Genomic DNA, 17,905 nt, shown 5'->3' with positions numbered 1-17,905 from the left:
CCTCATCTGGTCTTCTCATTTTTGTCACTGTTTGGGTAATGTCAAACTGGAGAAGATGCGCTCGGTTGGTCGGTTGAGGTGAGTTAAGAGGTTGAGGTATTGGTTTGTTTCTATCATGATTTCAGTCTTAAAGGCATATTTACTATTCATTCAATGAGATGGGGTTAGTCCGATGTCTCATTATTCCGAAAATGTCCCATTGAGTAGGGGTTGGAAAATAAAATTAGGCTCAGGCACGAGTCCACTGACTTTAAAGGGGGGGGGTATTCTGCAAAATGGACTTTTTCAAGCTTTCCATCATGTTATTCTGTCACTCCCTCATTAAAAACATGGCTGAAGTGTTGCCTTGGCACATTCACGTATTTCTGAGTAATCTGTAAAAACTCTGATGGCGGCCATTTTAGGGATAGGTTTGCCTGAGTCCTCCTAGGAACGCCCCCACCTCCTGGAGACGCCTCCGAGCTTTCGTCACCAGCCGAGTAACCGACCACTGCTCCTCAGCAGAACCCCCTCCCCACTGATGCCACAGACAGCGTGTGGAGGGGGCGTGTCTAAAGGCTCAGAGGTTCTTAAAGAGACAGAGGCCTATTTCAAGACATTCACTACAGCCATTTTGAGAGAGACATTTTATACAAGGCAGTTATTCTAATTTACTGCATTTACAGACCAGCAGAAGGTTTGTCATCATTGTAGTGTGATATAGACTGGTGAAGGTGAGGTCAGTGTCCGGGTGGAGTGAGTGAGGTCCGGGTGGTGTCTCAGGAGGGTGTGGGCAGTGGAGCCGCGGTGCCGGTGTGCACTGCGTAAAGACGGCCTCGTTTGAAGGTCATGTGACCCGAGCTTTGGACCTAAACCCAGTGGGTCAGACTTATGTGCAGAGATGACTCAAAGCACAGGACAGCGGGATCATTCCTGCTTCCCGTTTAAAAGGCTTTAGCGCCAGTGCGCATACGTGCACGGGTACGAGCGTGCACGGGTACGAGCGTGCACGGGTACGAGCGTGCACGGGTACGAGCGTGCACGGGTACGAGCGTGCACGGGTACGAGCGTGCACGGGTACGAGCGTGCACGGGTACGAGCGTGCATGTATGTGCGCACCATTATTCACAAACATCGTGATAAGTTGCTTATTTCATTCTAATCTTTGTCATTGCTGCAGAAAGTAAATTAAAGCCATTTCAAACCAAACCTGACTTCCTCAAACCAGTCCTGTCTCTGCTCTCCCGCCTCTCAGCAGTGTTTCTGAAAAGTGCATATCTCGTACGGGAGCTCTTTAGTTTGCGTGGAGCAGCGCAATGTTTCACGTTCAGTTTGTTTTCTATAAATACCAACTTTGGCGCAGAGGAGCGGCTACGCAAAGCAAGCTTGATAAATGAGGCCCCAGGTGATTCTGACCATCAGCCTGGCTCTACATCTGGAGATGTAGGCACTGCCGTGGCTCACTGAAACATCCATCCACCCAAACAACCACCCACCCATTAGTTTCAGAAAACATTTACGCAATCCACTGGTGAGACATTTGAGAACCACTGGTGAGATTATGCACACATACAGTATATCGTTGGTAATGTGGGTTATAAATGTTGGTGCAAAATGTCCTGAGATGATTGTCGGGTTTGATGTTTTTCATGTTCTCAAACATTAAATATCTTCTGGACAAATAAAGGAGCACGACTTTTGGCCTGATCTGCTCTTCTATAAGACTAAACTGATGACCTTTTGAATACACGATACTTGCCTCTGAGTATGTTGGTCAAAGAGGTCGTTGGAACGAACTGGCGGCTCCTTTTCCATCAGTGAGTCCCAGAGCACTTGTGTTTGGAGGAAGTTAATAAACGTCCACACTTTGAGAGGCTCAGTCAACCTCACAAATGTGCCAGATCTCGGAGAACCACCGCTTTAAGCCTTTGTGGTCGGCCTTCCATTCGCGCAGCTTTCCTTAAACCTGTAAAATCCAGTGCAAAGCTGTTCCCGTCCACCGCTTTCGACTTTTTTCACTGGAAGTCGATCCTAATCTCTGCACCGGCGCTAAGCGAAAAGGCAGTTTCCACGTTGGCAAAGTGCACGGGGTGAAGACGGAAGGTGCGTGACTCGCTTCAGGGGTAAAATCATGTGTTTTTTTTCCTCCAGATCTGTGCAGCTGCTACAACTTCGACACCAAAAACTTCAAGGTCTTTCACGGCTCCAAGGACTCGCAGTTCGGGTACACGGTGCAGCAGCACGAGGCGGCAGGCAAGAAATGGTAAGGAAGTCTCCGCACTGTGTCGAGGCAGAAGCGGAGGATCAAACGTCTGTGGTAAAACTCAGAAAATGGTCATGTTGCTTTACTTTTTGCTTCACTTCAAGAGGCTTCCTCAGTTATTCTGCTCTGGCACTTATGCAACGACCCTGACCTCCCCCCAGGTCAAGACGAAAGGGAGTTTAACCTCTTAACTCCCGCCTGAACCGAGGGGATCTTTTTCCTCACGTCAGATTTTTTTTTCCATCATTTTTTTGTTGGGTTTTCAACTCATTTTTGTAACTTTGTCATTTTTTTGTCAAATTTTTATCAAATTTTTGTCATTTTTTTGTCACATTTTGTTCATTTTTTTGTCAAACTTTTGTCATTTTTTGTCAATTTTTTATCAAATTTTTGTCAAATTTTTGTCAAATTTTTGTCGTTTTTTTGTCGTTTTTTTGTCACATTTTTGTCATTTTTTTGTCATTTTTTGCCAATGTTTTTAATTTTTTTGGTCAAAAAAATGGTAAAAAAAATTGATAAAAAATCACAAAAAAAATCACAAAAAAAAATCACAAAATGTGACAAAAAGAGGCAAAAATTTGATAAAAAATATGACAAAAATATGACAAAAATATGACAAAAATGTGACAAAAATATGACAAAAATGTGACAAAAAAAGACAAAAAATGATTAAATTGACACAAAAAGACCAAAAAAAAGACAAAAAAAGACAAAAAAAAGACAAAAAAAGACAAAAAAATGACAAAAAAATGACAAAAAATCAAAAAAATCTGATAAAAAAAATTGACAAAAATTTTTGACAAAAAAGACAAAAAAAATGACAAAATGTGACAAAATGTGACAAAAATGTGATAAAAAATTGACAAAAAATGACAAAAATTAGACAAAAATGTGACCAAAATGTGACCAAAATGTGACAAAAAAGACCAAAAAATGATTAAAAAATTGACAAAAAACGACAAAAAATGATTAAAAAATTGACAAAAAACGACAAAAAATGACAAAAAAATGACCAAAAATGACAAAAAAATGACAAAAAAATGACAAAAAAATGACAAAAAAATGACAAAAATGTGACAAAAATGTGACAAAAATGAGTTAAATACCCAACAAAAAAATGCTGGAAAAAAATCTGATGACGTGAGGAAAAAGATCCTCTCGGTTCAGGCGGGAGTTAAGAGGTTAAAGTGTATAAAACCATCAAACGATCCGATTTCCATTTTATTTTTAACGACCGAACTGTCTGTCGTGTTATTGAAGCTCAAACCCGTTCATCAGCCTCGCTCAAAAACAAAGATTCAAATTCTGGGAACATTTTGCGCAGCGTCGAAGTCACTGACTCGTGTCCAGGAAAGTTCCCGCTCGTTGCCGGGAGACCCGACGTTTTTCCACCGCCGGTTCAGAATCTGGAGGGGCTGTTTTCGTTCTGTCTCCTCACTATAAATTAAGTTTCATAGTTTTTTTGTTTTTGCACACGTGGACGGGGCGAACAGACACACTGTCCTTGGCCCGGCTCCCTCCACGGCTCAGGTTTCTGCTAAGAGGAGTTTAGAAATATGCTATACCTGCGGAGACGGGTGTCAAAACAGGAAGCGGGATCGGAGAAAAGGCGAGAGCTGACGTGAGATAAGGGAGTTAGATGCTTTATTTTAGTGTGAATGGACAACTGATGGGAGAAGAGAATGAGCTGGAGATATTAGAACTAAGTGGACATTTGGTGCTCAAAGATGATGTTTCAGGAATTGGAAAAATGGCTCGGAGGGAAGGTTTGCAGTTGAGGTCCTTCACAAATTCACTTTATTTATCCGTTAGGAACTTCATTTGCAGCGTACGTGCCAGTACAGGCCCGATAAAAAACAGTACATCCACAGACATACAACACAATCAACACCCATCCATCCATTTTCTTCCACTTGTCCGTTTCCGGGTCGTGGGGGCAGCTGTTGGAGTTGCCCAAATCACATTGCATCAGCCCCTTATGGCGCCTGACGAAAAAATGACAAAAAAAATGACAAAAATTTGATTAAAAAAATGACCAAAAAATGACCAAAAAATGATGAAAAATTGATAAAAAATTGATAAAAAAATGACAAAAAAATGACAAAAAATGACAAAAAATGACAAAAAATTGATAAAAAATGACAAAAAAATGACAAAAATGCGACAAAAAATGACAAAAATTGATTTAAAAAAATTGATAAAAAATTGATAAAAAATGACGAAAAAATGACGAAAAAATGACAAAATGTGACAAAAATTGGATAAAAAAAAGACAAAAATGTGACAAAAATATGACAAAAAACAACAAAAAAAATGTCAAAAATTTGATACAAAAAAATGACAAAAAAATGACCAAAAAAATTACAAAAAATGACAAAAAATTGATAAAAATTGACAAAAAAATTACTAAAATATGACAAAAAATGACAAAAAAAAGATAAAAAAATTGATAAAAAATGACAAAAAAATTACCAAAATATGACAAAAAAACTCACGAAAAAATTGACAAAAATATGACAAAAATGCGACAAAAAATGACAAAAAATGATAAAAAAATTGATAAAAAACTGACGAAAAAATGACAAAAATGTGACAAAAAATGACAAAAAATTCACTCCTTTTGGGAATGAAAGCACTAAACTCTCACGTCTTCATACTTTAACCCCTTAACTCCCACCTGAACAGAGCACATTTTCTCCAGTTTGGCTTTACCCCAATCCAAAAGCTATGTGGCTATATGGGAAGGACGACCTCATGATTCTAACCGGGCCTGTTGGTCTCTCATAAGGAGCTTCTGAACCGCTCTCTGTCTGACCCGTCACCTATAGGACCTGTTTGCCCTGGGACACCTACAGGGACACGAACCCCCCGACATCAGAGCTCCAGGATCATTCGGGAGCTCAAACCATCTTCCGATCAAGCTTTCGACCATGTTCTGAATAGTTTAGTTTAGAAGAGCAGCGTTTAGCTGACGTTGGGTTCAATTGATACGATTGGCTACGTACCGACGGATATGATAGACATTGGTAGTGCCCAGGGGCGGACTGCGACCGAAAAACAGCCCTGGACTCTGACCAGTCTGGCCCAAATTAGCGTAATTGTGACACTTCCACAAATACATATTTTAACCTCTGACCCCCCGCCCTAACATTAACGAGTGCATTTTCCCCAGTTCGGCTTTTTATGATTATTTTTTTGATCGGATCATCAGCAAAAAGAGCGGGAAAGGTGGTCATAGAAACAGAAGCAAAATCATTGATACAAATAATAAATAATAATGGTCCCAAAACTGAACCTTGTGGTGCACCATACTCCACGGAATTCCTTTTGGATTCATGTTTTTTTTATACTGGGCTTTACCCAAATCTAAAAGCTTCTCGACTAGAGAGCAAAGGAAAGCTAAGACCTACAAAAGTGATGGAAACTTTTCGTCACGTCGCCACATTATTATTTTTTTAAATTATTTTTTCTATCATTTTTTGTCCGTGTTTTTCTCATGTTTTGGTTGACTTTTCATCCTCTTTTTCTCGCTATTTTGATGCTTTTCTTTTTAGCTTTTAGATTTGGGTAAAGCTCGGTTGAGGCGGGACCAATAACAAAAGTGATTGAAAGTTTTTGTCACGTTTTCGCCACATTTTTGTCATGTTTTTGTTGCTTTTTCATCACTTTTGTGTCACTTTCGTATTGTGTTTTTGTTGCTTTTTTTTCATTGCTTTTTTCCATTGCTTTGTTGTGTTTTCGTCTCTTTTTTGTCATGTTTTTGTTGCTTTCCCGGCACATTTTTGTTCCGTTTTCATCCTCATTTTCGTCTTTTCTTTTAAGCTTTTAGATTTAGGTAAAGCTCGGTTAAAACCTCTTAACTCCCACCTGAACCGATCACATTTTCTCCAGTTTGGCTTTACCCAAATCTAAAAGCTTCCAAAACAGCCAAAAATGAGAAGAAAACAAGGATGTAAACGCGACAAACGTGACAAAAATTCAACAAAAAGTGACAAAAAAATTCAACCAAAAAGTGACACAAAACTCAACCAAAAAGTGTCAAAAAATTTAAACTAAAAAGTGACAAAAATTCAACAAAAAGTGACAAAAATTCAACAAAAAGTGACAAAAAACTCAACAAAAAGTGACAAAAATTTAACAAAAAGTGACAAAAAACTCAACAAAAAGTGACAAAAATTCAACAAAAAGTGACAAAAAACTCAACAAAAAGTGACAAAAATTTAACAAAAAGTGACAAAAAAATTCAACCAAAAAGTGACAAAAATTCAACAAAAAGTGACAAAAAACTAAACCAAAAAGTGACAAAAATTCAACAAAAAGTGACAAAAATTCAACAAAAAGTGACAAAAATTCAACAAAAAGTGACAAAAAACTCAACCAAAAAGTGACAAAAATTCAACAAAAAAGTGACAAAAATTCAACAAAAATGTGACAAAAATTCAACCAAAAGTGACAAAAAACTCGACAAAAAGTGACAAAAATTCAACAAAAAGTGACAAAAAAACTCAACCAAAAAGTGACAAAAATTCAACAAAAAAAATGACAAAAAATCAACAAAAAGTGACAAAAAACTCAACAATAATGTCACAAAAATTAAACAAAAAGAAAGAAAAAAAAACATAGAAAAGGTGACACAACACAGCAACAACGCGAGGAAAAAGATCAGTTTTGTGGATCTTCACTTTCAAATGAGGCGTTACTCTGGCCTTTAGGCAAAGAGGACAGAATGCGTTCGGTTTAGGCGGGTGGTAAGAGGTTAAAAGAGGAGAAAATGGAAAGGCCAGACCGGTGGCCCTGGTTGCCAGTGGCCCCTCTGTGCTCTTCCAGAATGGACATATGGCCAGTCCGCCCCTGGTTTGTTTGTACACAAGATACCAACTTCATCTTGACCGATGCTGTTGTTGCGCCAGGCGGAAGATCGGGCCCTAAATCTTTGCTCAGTCACATGAAAATCAATGTTGAAATGGCAATTGGTTTGGCTTTTCCACCTACATTAGACACTCAAAGCGCTTTACAGCAAGAACCCCCCAGTCACTCCCTCATTCATTCACCAAAGACACTGGGGGCAGGGTGGGTGAAGTGTCTCGCCCTTGCACTTAAAGACAGGTTTACTCCAGGGCTGAAATACCTTTGCCCGTTTTCCACAGACGCCCCAGCATGTCCGAGAATCTACAAAGCAAAACAATCTGCGCTCGCTCGGGCTGTCAAAATCAACAAACAACAGGGATAATGTATGTTCCCCATGTGCGGCGGGACAGAAAACACCGATGTGATCGTGGTCTGCTCCTCGTTGAGCTCCGCATTCCTCCGGCTGATGTGGTTTTACTGTTATGTCGAAGCACTTACGCCTGACTCTTTGAACTGACACGAGATGCACACAAGCACCGCTCACGGGAATACATGTGTAGAGGTGGAAAATCTATTTAGCGTTCGGACGTTCTGAGCTTTCAAATGAGGAGCACGTCCATGGAGACTTTAAACTTGTGTCTTAAAACAGTGGGAGAGTTCAGGGTCAAGTGTCCAGAGGGATGTCAATGGAGGATTTAAGTTAAGTTATTAATCTCTGTAGAGAAATTGGTTCTCTGCTCGGGGACCCGTCTCCATGAAACTTCACTTTTCTCAATTTGCTCAATTTTTAACCTCTTAACTCCCTCCTGAACGGAACCCATTTTCTCCAGTTTGGCTTTACCCTAATCAAAAAGCTTCTTGGGAAAAAAGCACCAAAACAGCGACATAACTTGTGACATAAATTCAACAAAAATGTGACAAAAATTCTACATAAATGTGACAAAAAAGTGACAAAAATTCAACCAAAAAGTGTCACAAATTCAACAAAAATGTGACACAAATTCAACAAAAATGTGACACAAATTCAACAAAAATGTGACAAAAATGTGACAAAAATTCAACAAAAATGTGACAAAAATGTGACAAAAATTCAACAAAAAGTGACAAAAATTCAACAAAAAAAATGACAAAAATTCAACAAAAATGTGATCAAAATGAGGTGTTACACAGGCCTATATAAAAGCCAAAGAGGACAGAATGCATGCAAGAGGTTAAGATAAAAACGCTAATGCAAAAGGAACGAGCTGAAATCTCTCATGAAATCAGACAAATGAACTTTTAATGAGATTTTTTTTTCTAATTTTTCACTTGAAATGAAAAAAATGACTTGTTCCATTGGCAATAAGAGGTTTTATCTGATCTAAAACCAGACCAAACCTACTCAACCTAATCTCTTAATCCATTTATGTCATTTCTTCCTTAAAGTCATATTTTTTCCCCCAGTGTGAGCTCTCAGAAGGTCATTGTGTTGTTTGTATGATAGTATTTTTTTTCCATGTATGTTTTGAATGGTTGGGCTCTAGGGCCACCGGTCTGGCCTCTCACTTTACCTCACCCTTACCCCCGAGCTTTACCCAAATCTAAAAGCTTAAAAGAAAAGCATCCAAAAACAAAAATGTGCTGGAAAAGCTACAAAAGCACAACAAAATGTGACGAAAAAATGATGCCAAAACGATGAAAAAACAACAAAAACATGACAAAAAAACAGCGAAAAACAAGAGACGAAAACACAACGAAAAAGCCACAAAAAAGTAATGAAAAAGCGGCAAAAAGCAACTAAAACATGACAAAAATGCAGCGACAACGTGACAAAAAGTTGCCGTCACTTTTCTAGATTTTCACTTTCAAATGAGGCGTTACAGTGTTGCTCTCCAGTCAAGAAGCTTTTAGATTTGGGTAAAGCCGAACTGGAGGAAATGTGCTCGGTTCAGGTGGAAGTTAAGGGGTTAAAAGAAAAGCATCCAAAAACAAAAATGCGCTGGAAAAGCGACAAAAAAGTGACAAAAACACAACAAAATGTGACGAAAACGAGACGACAAAGCGATGAAAAAAACGATGAAAAAACAATAATAACATGACAAAAAAACCCCCGAAAAACAAGAGACGAAAACACAACGAAAAAGTGACAAAAACACGGCAAAAAAGCCACAAAAAAGTAATGAAAAAGCAACAAAAACATGACAAAAATGCAGCGACAACGTGACAAAAAGTTGCCGTCACTTTTCTAGATTTTCACTTTCAAATGAGGCGTTACAGTGTCGCTCTCCAGTCAAGAAGCTTTTAGATTTGGGTAAAGCCGAACTGGAGAAAATGTGCTCGGTTCAGGCGGGGGTTAAATAGTTAAAAGAACAGCATCCAAAAACAAAAATGCGCTGGAAAAGCGACAAAAAAGTGACAAAAACACAACAAAATGTGACGAAAACGAGACGACAAAGCGATGAAAAAAACGATGAAAAAACAATAATAACATGACAAAAAAACCCCGAAAAACAAGAGACGAAAACACAACGAAAAAGTGACAAAAAAGTGACAAAAACACGGCAAAAAAGCCACAAAAAAGGAATGAAAAAGCAACAAAAACATGACAAAAATGCAGCGACAACGTGACAAAAAGTTGCCGTCACTTTTCTAGATTTCATCTTTCAAATGAGACGTTACAGTGTTGCTCTCCAGTCAAGAAGCTTTTAGATTTGGGTAAAGCCGAACTGGAGAAAATGTGCTCGGTTCAGGCGGGAGTTAAATAGTTAAAAGAAAAGCATCCAAAAACAAAAATGCGCTGGAAAAGCGACAAAAAAGTGACAAAAGCACAACAAAATGTGACGAAAATGAGACGACAAAGCGATGAAAAAAACGATGAAAAAACAACAATAACATGACAAAAAAACCCCGAAAAACAAGAGACGAAAACACAACAAAAAAGTGACAACAAAGTAATGAAAAAGTGACAAAAACACGGCAAAAAGCCACGAAAAAGGAATGAAAAAGCAACAAAAACATGACAAAAATGCAGCGACAACGTGACAAAAAGTTACCGTCACTTTTCTAGATTTTATCTTTCAAATGAGGTGTTACAGTGTCGCTCTCCAGTCACGAAGCTTTTAGATTTGGGCAAAGCCGAACTGGAGGAAATGCTCTCGGTTCAGGTGGAAGTTAAGGAGTTAAAAGAAAAGCATCCAAAAACAAAAATGCGCTGGAAAAGCGACAAAAAAGTGACAAAAGCACAACGAAATGTGACGAAAACGAGACGACAAAGCGATGAAAAAAACGATGAAAAAACAACAATAACATGACAAAAAAAACCCCTGAAAAACAAGAGACGAAAACACAACAAAAAAGTGACAAAAACACGGCAAAAAAGCCACAAAAAAGGAATGAAAAAGCAGCAAAAACATGACAAAAATGCAGCGACAACGTGACAAAAAGTTACCATCACTTTTCCAGATTATATCTTCCAAATGAGGCGTTACAGTGTTGCTCTCCAGTCAAGAAGCTTTTAGATTTGGGCAAAGCCGAACTGGAGAAAATGCTCTGGGTGAAGGCGGGGGGTCAGAGGTTCACATATGTATTTGTGGAAGTGTCACATTTACGCTCATTTGGGCCAGACTGACAAAAGTGATTGAAACTTTTTGTTTCTTTGTCGCCACATTTTTGTTACATATTCTGTTGTTTTTTCATCACTTTTTTTGTGGGTTTTTGGAGTGTTTTTGTCACTCTTTTGCCACTTTTTGTTGCTTTTTCTCATTTCAGTCGTGGTTTTGTTTTGTTTCATTTTGGTTGTGTTTTTGTTGGTTTTTCGTCGCTTTTTTGTTGCTTTGTTGTTGCTTTTCCGGGTACTTTTTTGTTCCGTTTTCATCCTCTTTGTCGTCGCTATTTTAACGCTTCTCTTTAAAACCTTCAGATTTGGGTAAAGCTTGGTTAACCTCTTAACTCCTGCCTGAACTGAGAGGATCTTTTTCCTCACGTTATCAGATTTTTTCCCCATCATTTTTTTGTTGGGTATTCAACTCATTTTTGTAACTTTATTGTCATTTTCTGTCATTTTTTTTGTCATTTTTTGTCATTTCTTTGGTCATTTTTTGTTGTTTTTTGTCAAAAAAAATTGGTTTTTTTGGTCATTTTTTTGGTCATTTTTTGGTCATTTTTTTGTCATTTTTTTGTCATTTTTTTGTCATTTTTTTGGTCATTTTTTTGGTCATTTTTTGGTCATTTTTTTGTCATTTTTTTGTCACATTTTTGTCATTTTTTTTTGTCATTTTTTTGTCATTTTTTTGGTCATTTTTTTTGTCATTTTTTTGTCATTTTTTGTCACATTTTTTGTCACATTTTTGTCTTTTCTAGATTTCATCTTTCAAATGAGGCGTTACAGTGTCGCTCTCCAGTCAAGAAGCTTTTAGATTTGGGCAAAGCCGAACTGGAGAAAATGCTCTGGGTTAAGGCGGGGGGTCAGAGGTTCACATGTGTATTTGTGGAAGTGTCGCATTTACGCTCATTTGGACCAGGCTGGGCAGAGTCCGGGGCTGTTTTCCTGTCCCAGTCCCGCCCCTGGTCGGGCTCGTGATCCACTCCTCAGCCCTGACTTGGATGCTTCAGTGATGAACGTGTCCCTCGCTGAGCCGGTTACACAACTCGCTCTCATTCCTGTCTTTGAACTACAGGTGAATCAGTGGAAAGTATGTGCGCCGCGTCCTCGGGCTGCAGCGATCTGGAAACTATGCGTCTGTGCGGTTTGTTATTGTGCGCCTCCCCATCGCGACCCCCCTCTCCCCCCCGTCTGTCCGTCCGTCTGCCTTTTAAACATGTCCCGCTCTGGGAATCGGACCCGCAGCCGCCCGTTCAGGAGCTGGTTATCGTACGATCTTAGGAGAACCAAAGCAGAGGCCAAATGTGAGACTTTTATTTGACACTTTGTGGTTTGAAGGCCTGATGTCAATGTCGTGATAATATTTGTCTTTGGTTTATGGTTATGGTGAAAGGATCATTTTAGACGCCATTGAAGCGGAGGTTATGGATTTGAGTGTTTAACAGGACTTACAGCGATAAGTTCACACCTCATTTGAAAGCTAAGACCTACAAAACTACATTGATCTTTTTCCTCACATCATCAGATTTTTTTTCATCACTTTTTTTGTCTTTTTTTTGTCCATTTTTTTGTCACTTTTCCGTCAAATTATTCGCATTTTTTTGTCAAATTCTTATCACTTTTTTGTCCATTTTTTCTCACTTTTTCGTAAATTTTTTCTCAAATTTTTGTCAATTGTTGTCATTTTTTCATCACTTTTTAGATTTTTTTTGTCTATTTTTTTGTCACTTTTTTGTCGAATTCTTATCACTTTTTTTTCACATTTCGTCCATTTTTTCTTCAATTTTTCGTCAAATTTTTCTCACTTTTTCAATTTTTTTTTGTCCATTTCTTTGTCACTTTTTCGTCAAATTCTTAATTTTTTTCCATTTTTGTCACATTTCGTCAATTTTTTTCTCACTTTTTGTCACATTTCCATCCTTGTTTTCGTCTCAGCTTTGTTGCTATTTTCACACCTTTTTTCCAGAAGCACTAAACAACATATTTAAAGGGGGGGTATTATGCAAAATGGACTTTTTCAAGCTTTCCATCATGTTATTCTGTCTCATTAAAAACATGGCTGAAGTGTTGCCTTGGCACATTCACGTATTTGTGAGTAATCTGTAAAAACTCTGATGGCGGCCATTTTAGGGATAGGTTTGCCTGTGTCCTCCTAGGAACGCCCCCACCTCCTGGAGACGCCTCCGAGCTTTCATCACCAGCCGAGTAACCAACCACTGCTCCTCAGCAGAACCCCCTCCCCACTGATGCCACAGACAGCGTGTGGAGGGGGCGTGTCTAAAGGCTCAGAGGTTCTTAAAGAGACAGAGGCCTATTTCAAGACATTCACTACAGCCATTTTGAGAGAGACATTTTATACAAAGTACTTTCCATTGTGTATCTAACCCATAGGTACAAGTTATTACAGATTGTTACAGAGCGCATTAGTTGGTACTGAATTTAGTTATAATGTAAAATGTATCAAAATCTTAAATCTGCACGGGTGTTACAACAGGAAACCATTCATGACACTTTGATGGTGACAGACCTGTTAGTGACCCAGTGACCCGGCCTGTCAGGTCCAATCAGGAGGGAGGGATCGTTTACTACTGAAATGACTCTCTCCTCATTTTGGAATCTACACTGAGAACAATAAAACATTGGCTTAATCTGAAAAATGTATAGAAATCATTTACATCTGCAATTTTTTTTATTAGATGCAGGATTTTCAAATATTTTTCTTTTTGTAATTGTAATAATAATTTTCCACTGGTCGCCTCTCGCGGGAGGTGTTCCAGGCATGTCTTAGTGGGACAAGGCCTCGTGGAAGACCCAGGACACGGTGGTGGGACTATGTCTCCGAGCTGGCCTGGTGTCGCCTCGGGGTCAGAACAGCTGGAGGAGGTGTGGCCTCGGGGTCAGAACAGCTGGAGGAGGTGTGTGTGGACCGGGAAGTCTGGGCATCTCTGCTGAGACTGCTGCCCCCGGATAAAGAGGAAGAAAATGGATGGATGGAATTTTCCATATGTTTTTACTGCAGATTTGAGTTTCAGAATATGATATGAAGCTCCATGACTTCCTTCTTCACTTCTCAGTCTGTGACTGAAGAGCAATGAGGCCTCAGCCTTTTTACTGGAAACAAAGAGCTCACTGTATTTAGCCTCATGTTTCTGTCACTCATGGTGTCTGACTTAAAGTCTCACTCTGAAGAAAGTCAACTCACATTTACACTGAGAAGGTTGGAAGAGCGCCCCCTTGTGTCACCTGCATCCAAATGCCCGGAACATGACAGCGGGTCAAAATGACCCGCGAAGGCGACACGAGGGCTAAAAGTACATTGGTTCAATGAAGAGTTTTAAATTGACTCTAAATTGAACCTTTGAACATTCAAGTCACAAACAATTTAAAATGTTCACAGTTACAGATGAAACATTTATAGTTGGACTAATGAATATATATCATTATGAACAACTAGTAAAATGCAGATGTAAATGATTTCTATACATTTTTCAGATTAAGCCAATGTTTTATTTTTCTCAGTGTAGGATTGGCTTTCAGGTCCAATCAGGAGCTCATTTTGTAATCTTACAGACTGTCACTTTAAGTCACAAAGCCACAAGCTCATGAGGCATTCTGGATTGGCAAAACAAGTTGAGCATTTTGTGATCTGGACAAACACAGAGGGAACTTCCTGGAGAAGAAAGTGACCCTGCACGTTGTCAAATGCCTCTATAAACTCCTTTTGTATTTTTACACATGTCTGTCTCACTCAGAGGTCAGAGGTCAGGGCCGTTGACCTCATTTGACCCTGGGTTCAAGCCTCCAGAGCTCTGTGTGTTTGTGAACGTGTGAGGCCCAACACCTCCACCAGCCCTGTTTATTTGAGCTACATCAACCCTCCAGTACGACCACTGTCTGGGGGGAGGTCCTCAGGGGTCCTGTCTGCTGCTGCGGGTGTGGGGGGAGGAGGTCCTCAGGGGTGAACTCTGGTTTTGTCCAGAACATTAGAACAAACACCTCTCTGTCCATTTTGTGTGAAACATGTTTGTCCTTGAAGTGGAGGTGTGGATGTTTATGTTTATGTTTCATCACTTGTCAAATTTTCATGACTTTTTTGTAACTTTTTCGTCAAATTATTTGCATTTTTTGTCAAATTCTTATCAGTTTTTTGGAAATTTTTCGTCACTTTTTCGTCACTTTTTTCTCATTTTTTTCTCAATTTTTTCTCAATTTTTTCTCAATTTTTTCTAAATTTTTTCTCAATTTTTTCGTCAATTTTTTCTCAATTTTGTGTCAATTTTTTCTCAATTTTTCGTCAATTTTTTCTAAATTTTTTGTCAATTTTTTATCAATTTTTGTCATTTTTTTGGCGCATTGAGTTGCCTTGTGTACGAAATGCGCGGTATAAATAAAGTTGCCTTGCCTTAATTTTTTCTCAATTTTTCGTAAATGTTTTCGATTTTTTTTTGTCAATTTTTTTGTTCATTTTTTGTCACATTTCGTAAATTTTTTCTCAATTTTTCGTCAATTTTTTCTCACTTTTTTGTCAATTTTTTGTCAATTTTTGTCATTTTTTGGTACATTTTTTGTCACTTTTTCGTAAAAATTGTTCTCACTTTTTGTTGCTATTTTCACACTTTTTTTTCCAGAAGCCTTTGGACTGGGGTAAAGCTGGAGAAAATGTGCTCGGTTCAGGGTTGACTCTTGTTTTGTCCAAACAACTAGAACAAACACCTCTCTGTCCATTTTGTGTGAAACATGTTTGTCCTTGAAGCGGAGGTGTGGATGTTTATGTTTATGTTTCATCACTTGTCAAATTTTCATGACTTTTTTGTAACTTTTTCGTCAAATTATTTGCATTTTTTGTCAAATTCTTATCAGTTTTTTGTACTTTTTTGTCAAATTTTTTCTCACTTTTTGGTCAAATTTTGATCCATTTTTGTCATTGTTTTGGCACATTGAGTTGCCTTGTGTACGAAATGCGCGGTATAAATAAAGTTGCCTTGCCTTAATTTTTTGTCACTTTTTCGTCAAATTTTTCAATTTTTTTTGTCCATTTTTTTTTGTCACTTTTTCGTCAATTTTTTTAAAATTTTTCGTCAATTTTTTCTCACTTTTTCGTCAATTTTTTCTCACTTTTTAGTCAAATTTTTATCCATTTCTGTCATTTTTTTGCCGCATTGAGTTGCCTTGTGTACGAAATGCGCCGTATAAATAAAGTTGCCTTTGTCAATTTTTTTTGTCACTTTTTTGACAATTTTTCGTCAAATTTTTCGATTTTTTTGGTCAATTTTTTTGTTCATTTTTTCCTCAATTTTTTCTCAATTTTTTCTCAATTTTTTCTCAATTTTTTCTCAATTTTTTCTCACTTTTCTGTCAAATTTTTGTCAATTTTTGTCATTTTTTGGTACATTTTTTGTCACTTTTTCGTCACTTTTTTTCTCACTTTTTGTTGCTATTTTCACAGCTTTTTCCCAGAAGCTTTTGGACTGGGGAAAATGTGCTCGGTTCAGGGTTGACTCTTGTTTTGTCCAAACAACTAGAACAAACACCTCTTTGTCCATTTTGTGTGAAACATGTTTGTCCTTGAAGCGGTGTGGATGTTTAACAGGACTTACAGTGATGAGTTCAAATGTTTTTACAAATTTAACCTCTTAACTCCCGCCTGAACCGAGAGCATTTTCTCCAGTTCAGCTTGACCCAAATCCTGTAACGCCTCATTTGAAAGCTAAGACCTACAAAACTAAATAGATCTTTTTCCTCACGTCATCAGATTTTTTTTCATCACTTTTTTTGTTGGGCAGTCGTCGCATTTTTGTCAAATTTTCGTGACTTTTTTGTCACTTTTTCGTCAAGTTATTCACATTTTTTTGTCAAATTTTTCTCACTTTTTTGTCAAATTTTTATCCATTTCTGTCACTTTTTTGCCGCATTGAGTTGCCTTGTGTATGAAATGCGCCGTATAAATAAAGTTGCCTTGCCTTAATTTTTTGTCACTTTTTCGTCAAATTTTTCGATTTTTTTTGTCCATTATTTTCGTCAATTTTTCGTCAATTTTTTCTAAATTTTTTCTAAATTTTTTCTAAATTTTTTTCTCAATTTTTTCTCAATTTTTTCTCAATTTTTTCTCAATTTTTTCTCAATTTTTTCTCAATTTTTTCTCAATTTTTCCTCCATTTTTCGTCAAATTTTTCTCACTTTTTTGTCAAATTTTGATCCATTTCTGTCATTTTTTTTGGCGCATTGAGTTGCCTTGTGTACGAAATGCGCGGTATGAATAAAGTTGCCTTGCCTTAATTTTTTGTCACTTTTTCGTCAAATTTTTCAATTTTTTTTGTCAATTTTTTTTGTCAATTTTTCGTCAAGTTATTCGCATTTTTTTTGTCAAATTCTTATCACTTTTTTGTTCATTTTTTGTCACATTTCGTCAATTTTTCGTCCATTTTTTCGTCAAATTTTTCTCACTTTTTTGTCAAATTTTTATCCATTTCTGTCATTTTTTTGGCGCATTGAGTTGCCTTGTGTACGAAATGCGCCGTATAAATAAAGTTGCCTTGCCTTAATTTTTTGTCACTTTTTCGTCAAATTTTTCAAATTTTTTTTGTCCATTTTTTTTTCATTTTTTGTCACATTTCGTCAATTTTTTCTACATTTTTTCTCGCGGCCAGAAACTCAAATAACCACAATCTGAAGTGTTGATAGGTTGAATGACACGGGCCCACTGAAATCACAGGGGCCTGGGCTCCTGAACGGGACGTCCTACGTGACCCAGATGTGAGTCTGTCATTAAAGGCATGTTCCAACACTGGGTCACGGGGATATTCAAGCGAGTGACGCAGATGAACCAAATCATCCATTACTGTATGACTGAGAAAGGACTACAGGTACATACAGCAGTTTGTTTGTTTGAAATAGATTAGATAGCTCCACAGTCCCGCCTCCTCTCCACAGTCCCGCCTCCTCTCCACAGTCCCGCCTCCTCTCCACAGTCCCGCCTCCTCTCCGGTCCGGAAGTAAAACCCCCCCTTGCTTTGAGACCGTATTGATTTGGAATAAAGTCTTTAACTCTTGGGCTGAATCCAGCTCTGTGGTTCTAAAGCGACCGCAGAGTCAGACGCAGGTGAAAAAAGCACGTCTGATCCATCTAGTTTAACTGCGAGCCTTCGTCCTATATAGAACTACATTACCCAGGATGCTCGGGAGTCCCGTGATCTACTACCAGGCTTTTGATTGGTGGAGCTTAACGTCCCCACACG

At 38.1% G+C, this 17,905-nt stretch overlaps 1 protein-coding gene across 1 annotated transcript in view; it reads left to right on the top strand.

The window, feature by feature from the left end:
* The window catches only part of LOC306965959 (integrin alpha-11-like), a gene marked incomplete at its 5' end in the record, with an annotated part of 99,538 nt that overhangs the window by 22,845 nt on the left and 58,788 nt on the right, over positions 1 to 17,905 (top strand). The window contains one exon of the mRNA XM_079560577.1: positions 2,131 to 2,242. Coding sequence (XP_079416703.1) covers positions 2,131 to 2,242 — 112 coding nt within the window. The remainder of the gene's footprint in view (positions 1 to 2,130; positions 2,243 to 17,905) is intronic.

Source organism: Gobius niger (assembly GCF_951799975.1).
Source record: "Gobius niger genome assembly, chromosome: 7".
Classification (NCBI taxonomy): domain Eukaryota; kingdom Metazoa; phylum Chordata; class Actinopteri; order Gobiiformes; family Gobiidae; genus Gobius; species Gobius niger.
Note: the sequence above shows the minus strand (reverse complement) of the source record. Positions and strands in the feature narration are given on the sequence as shown.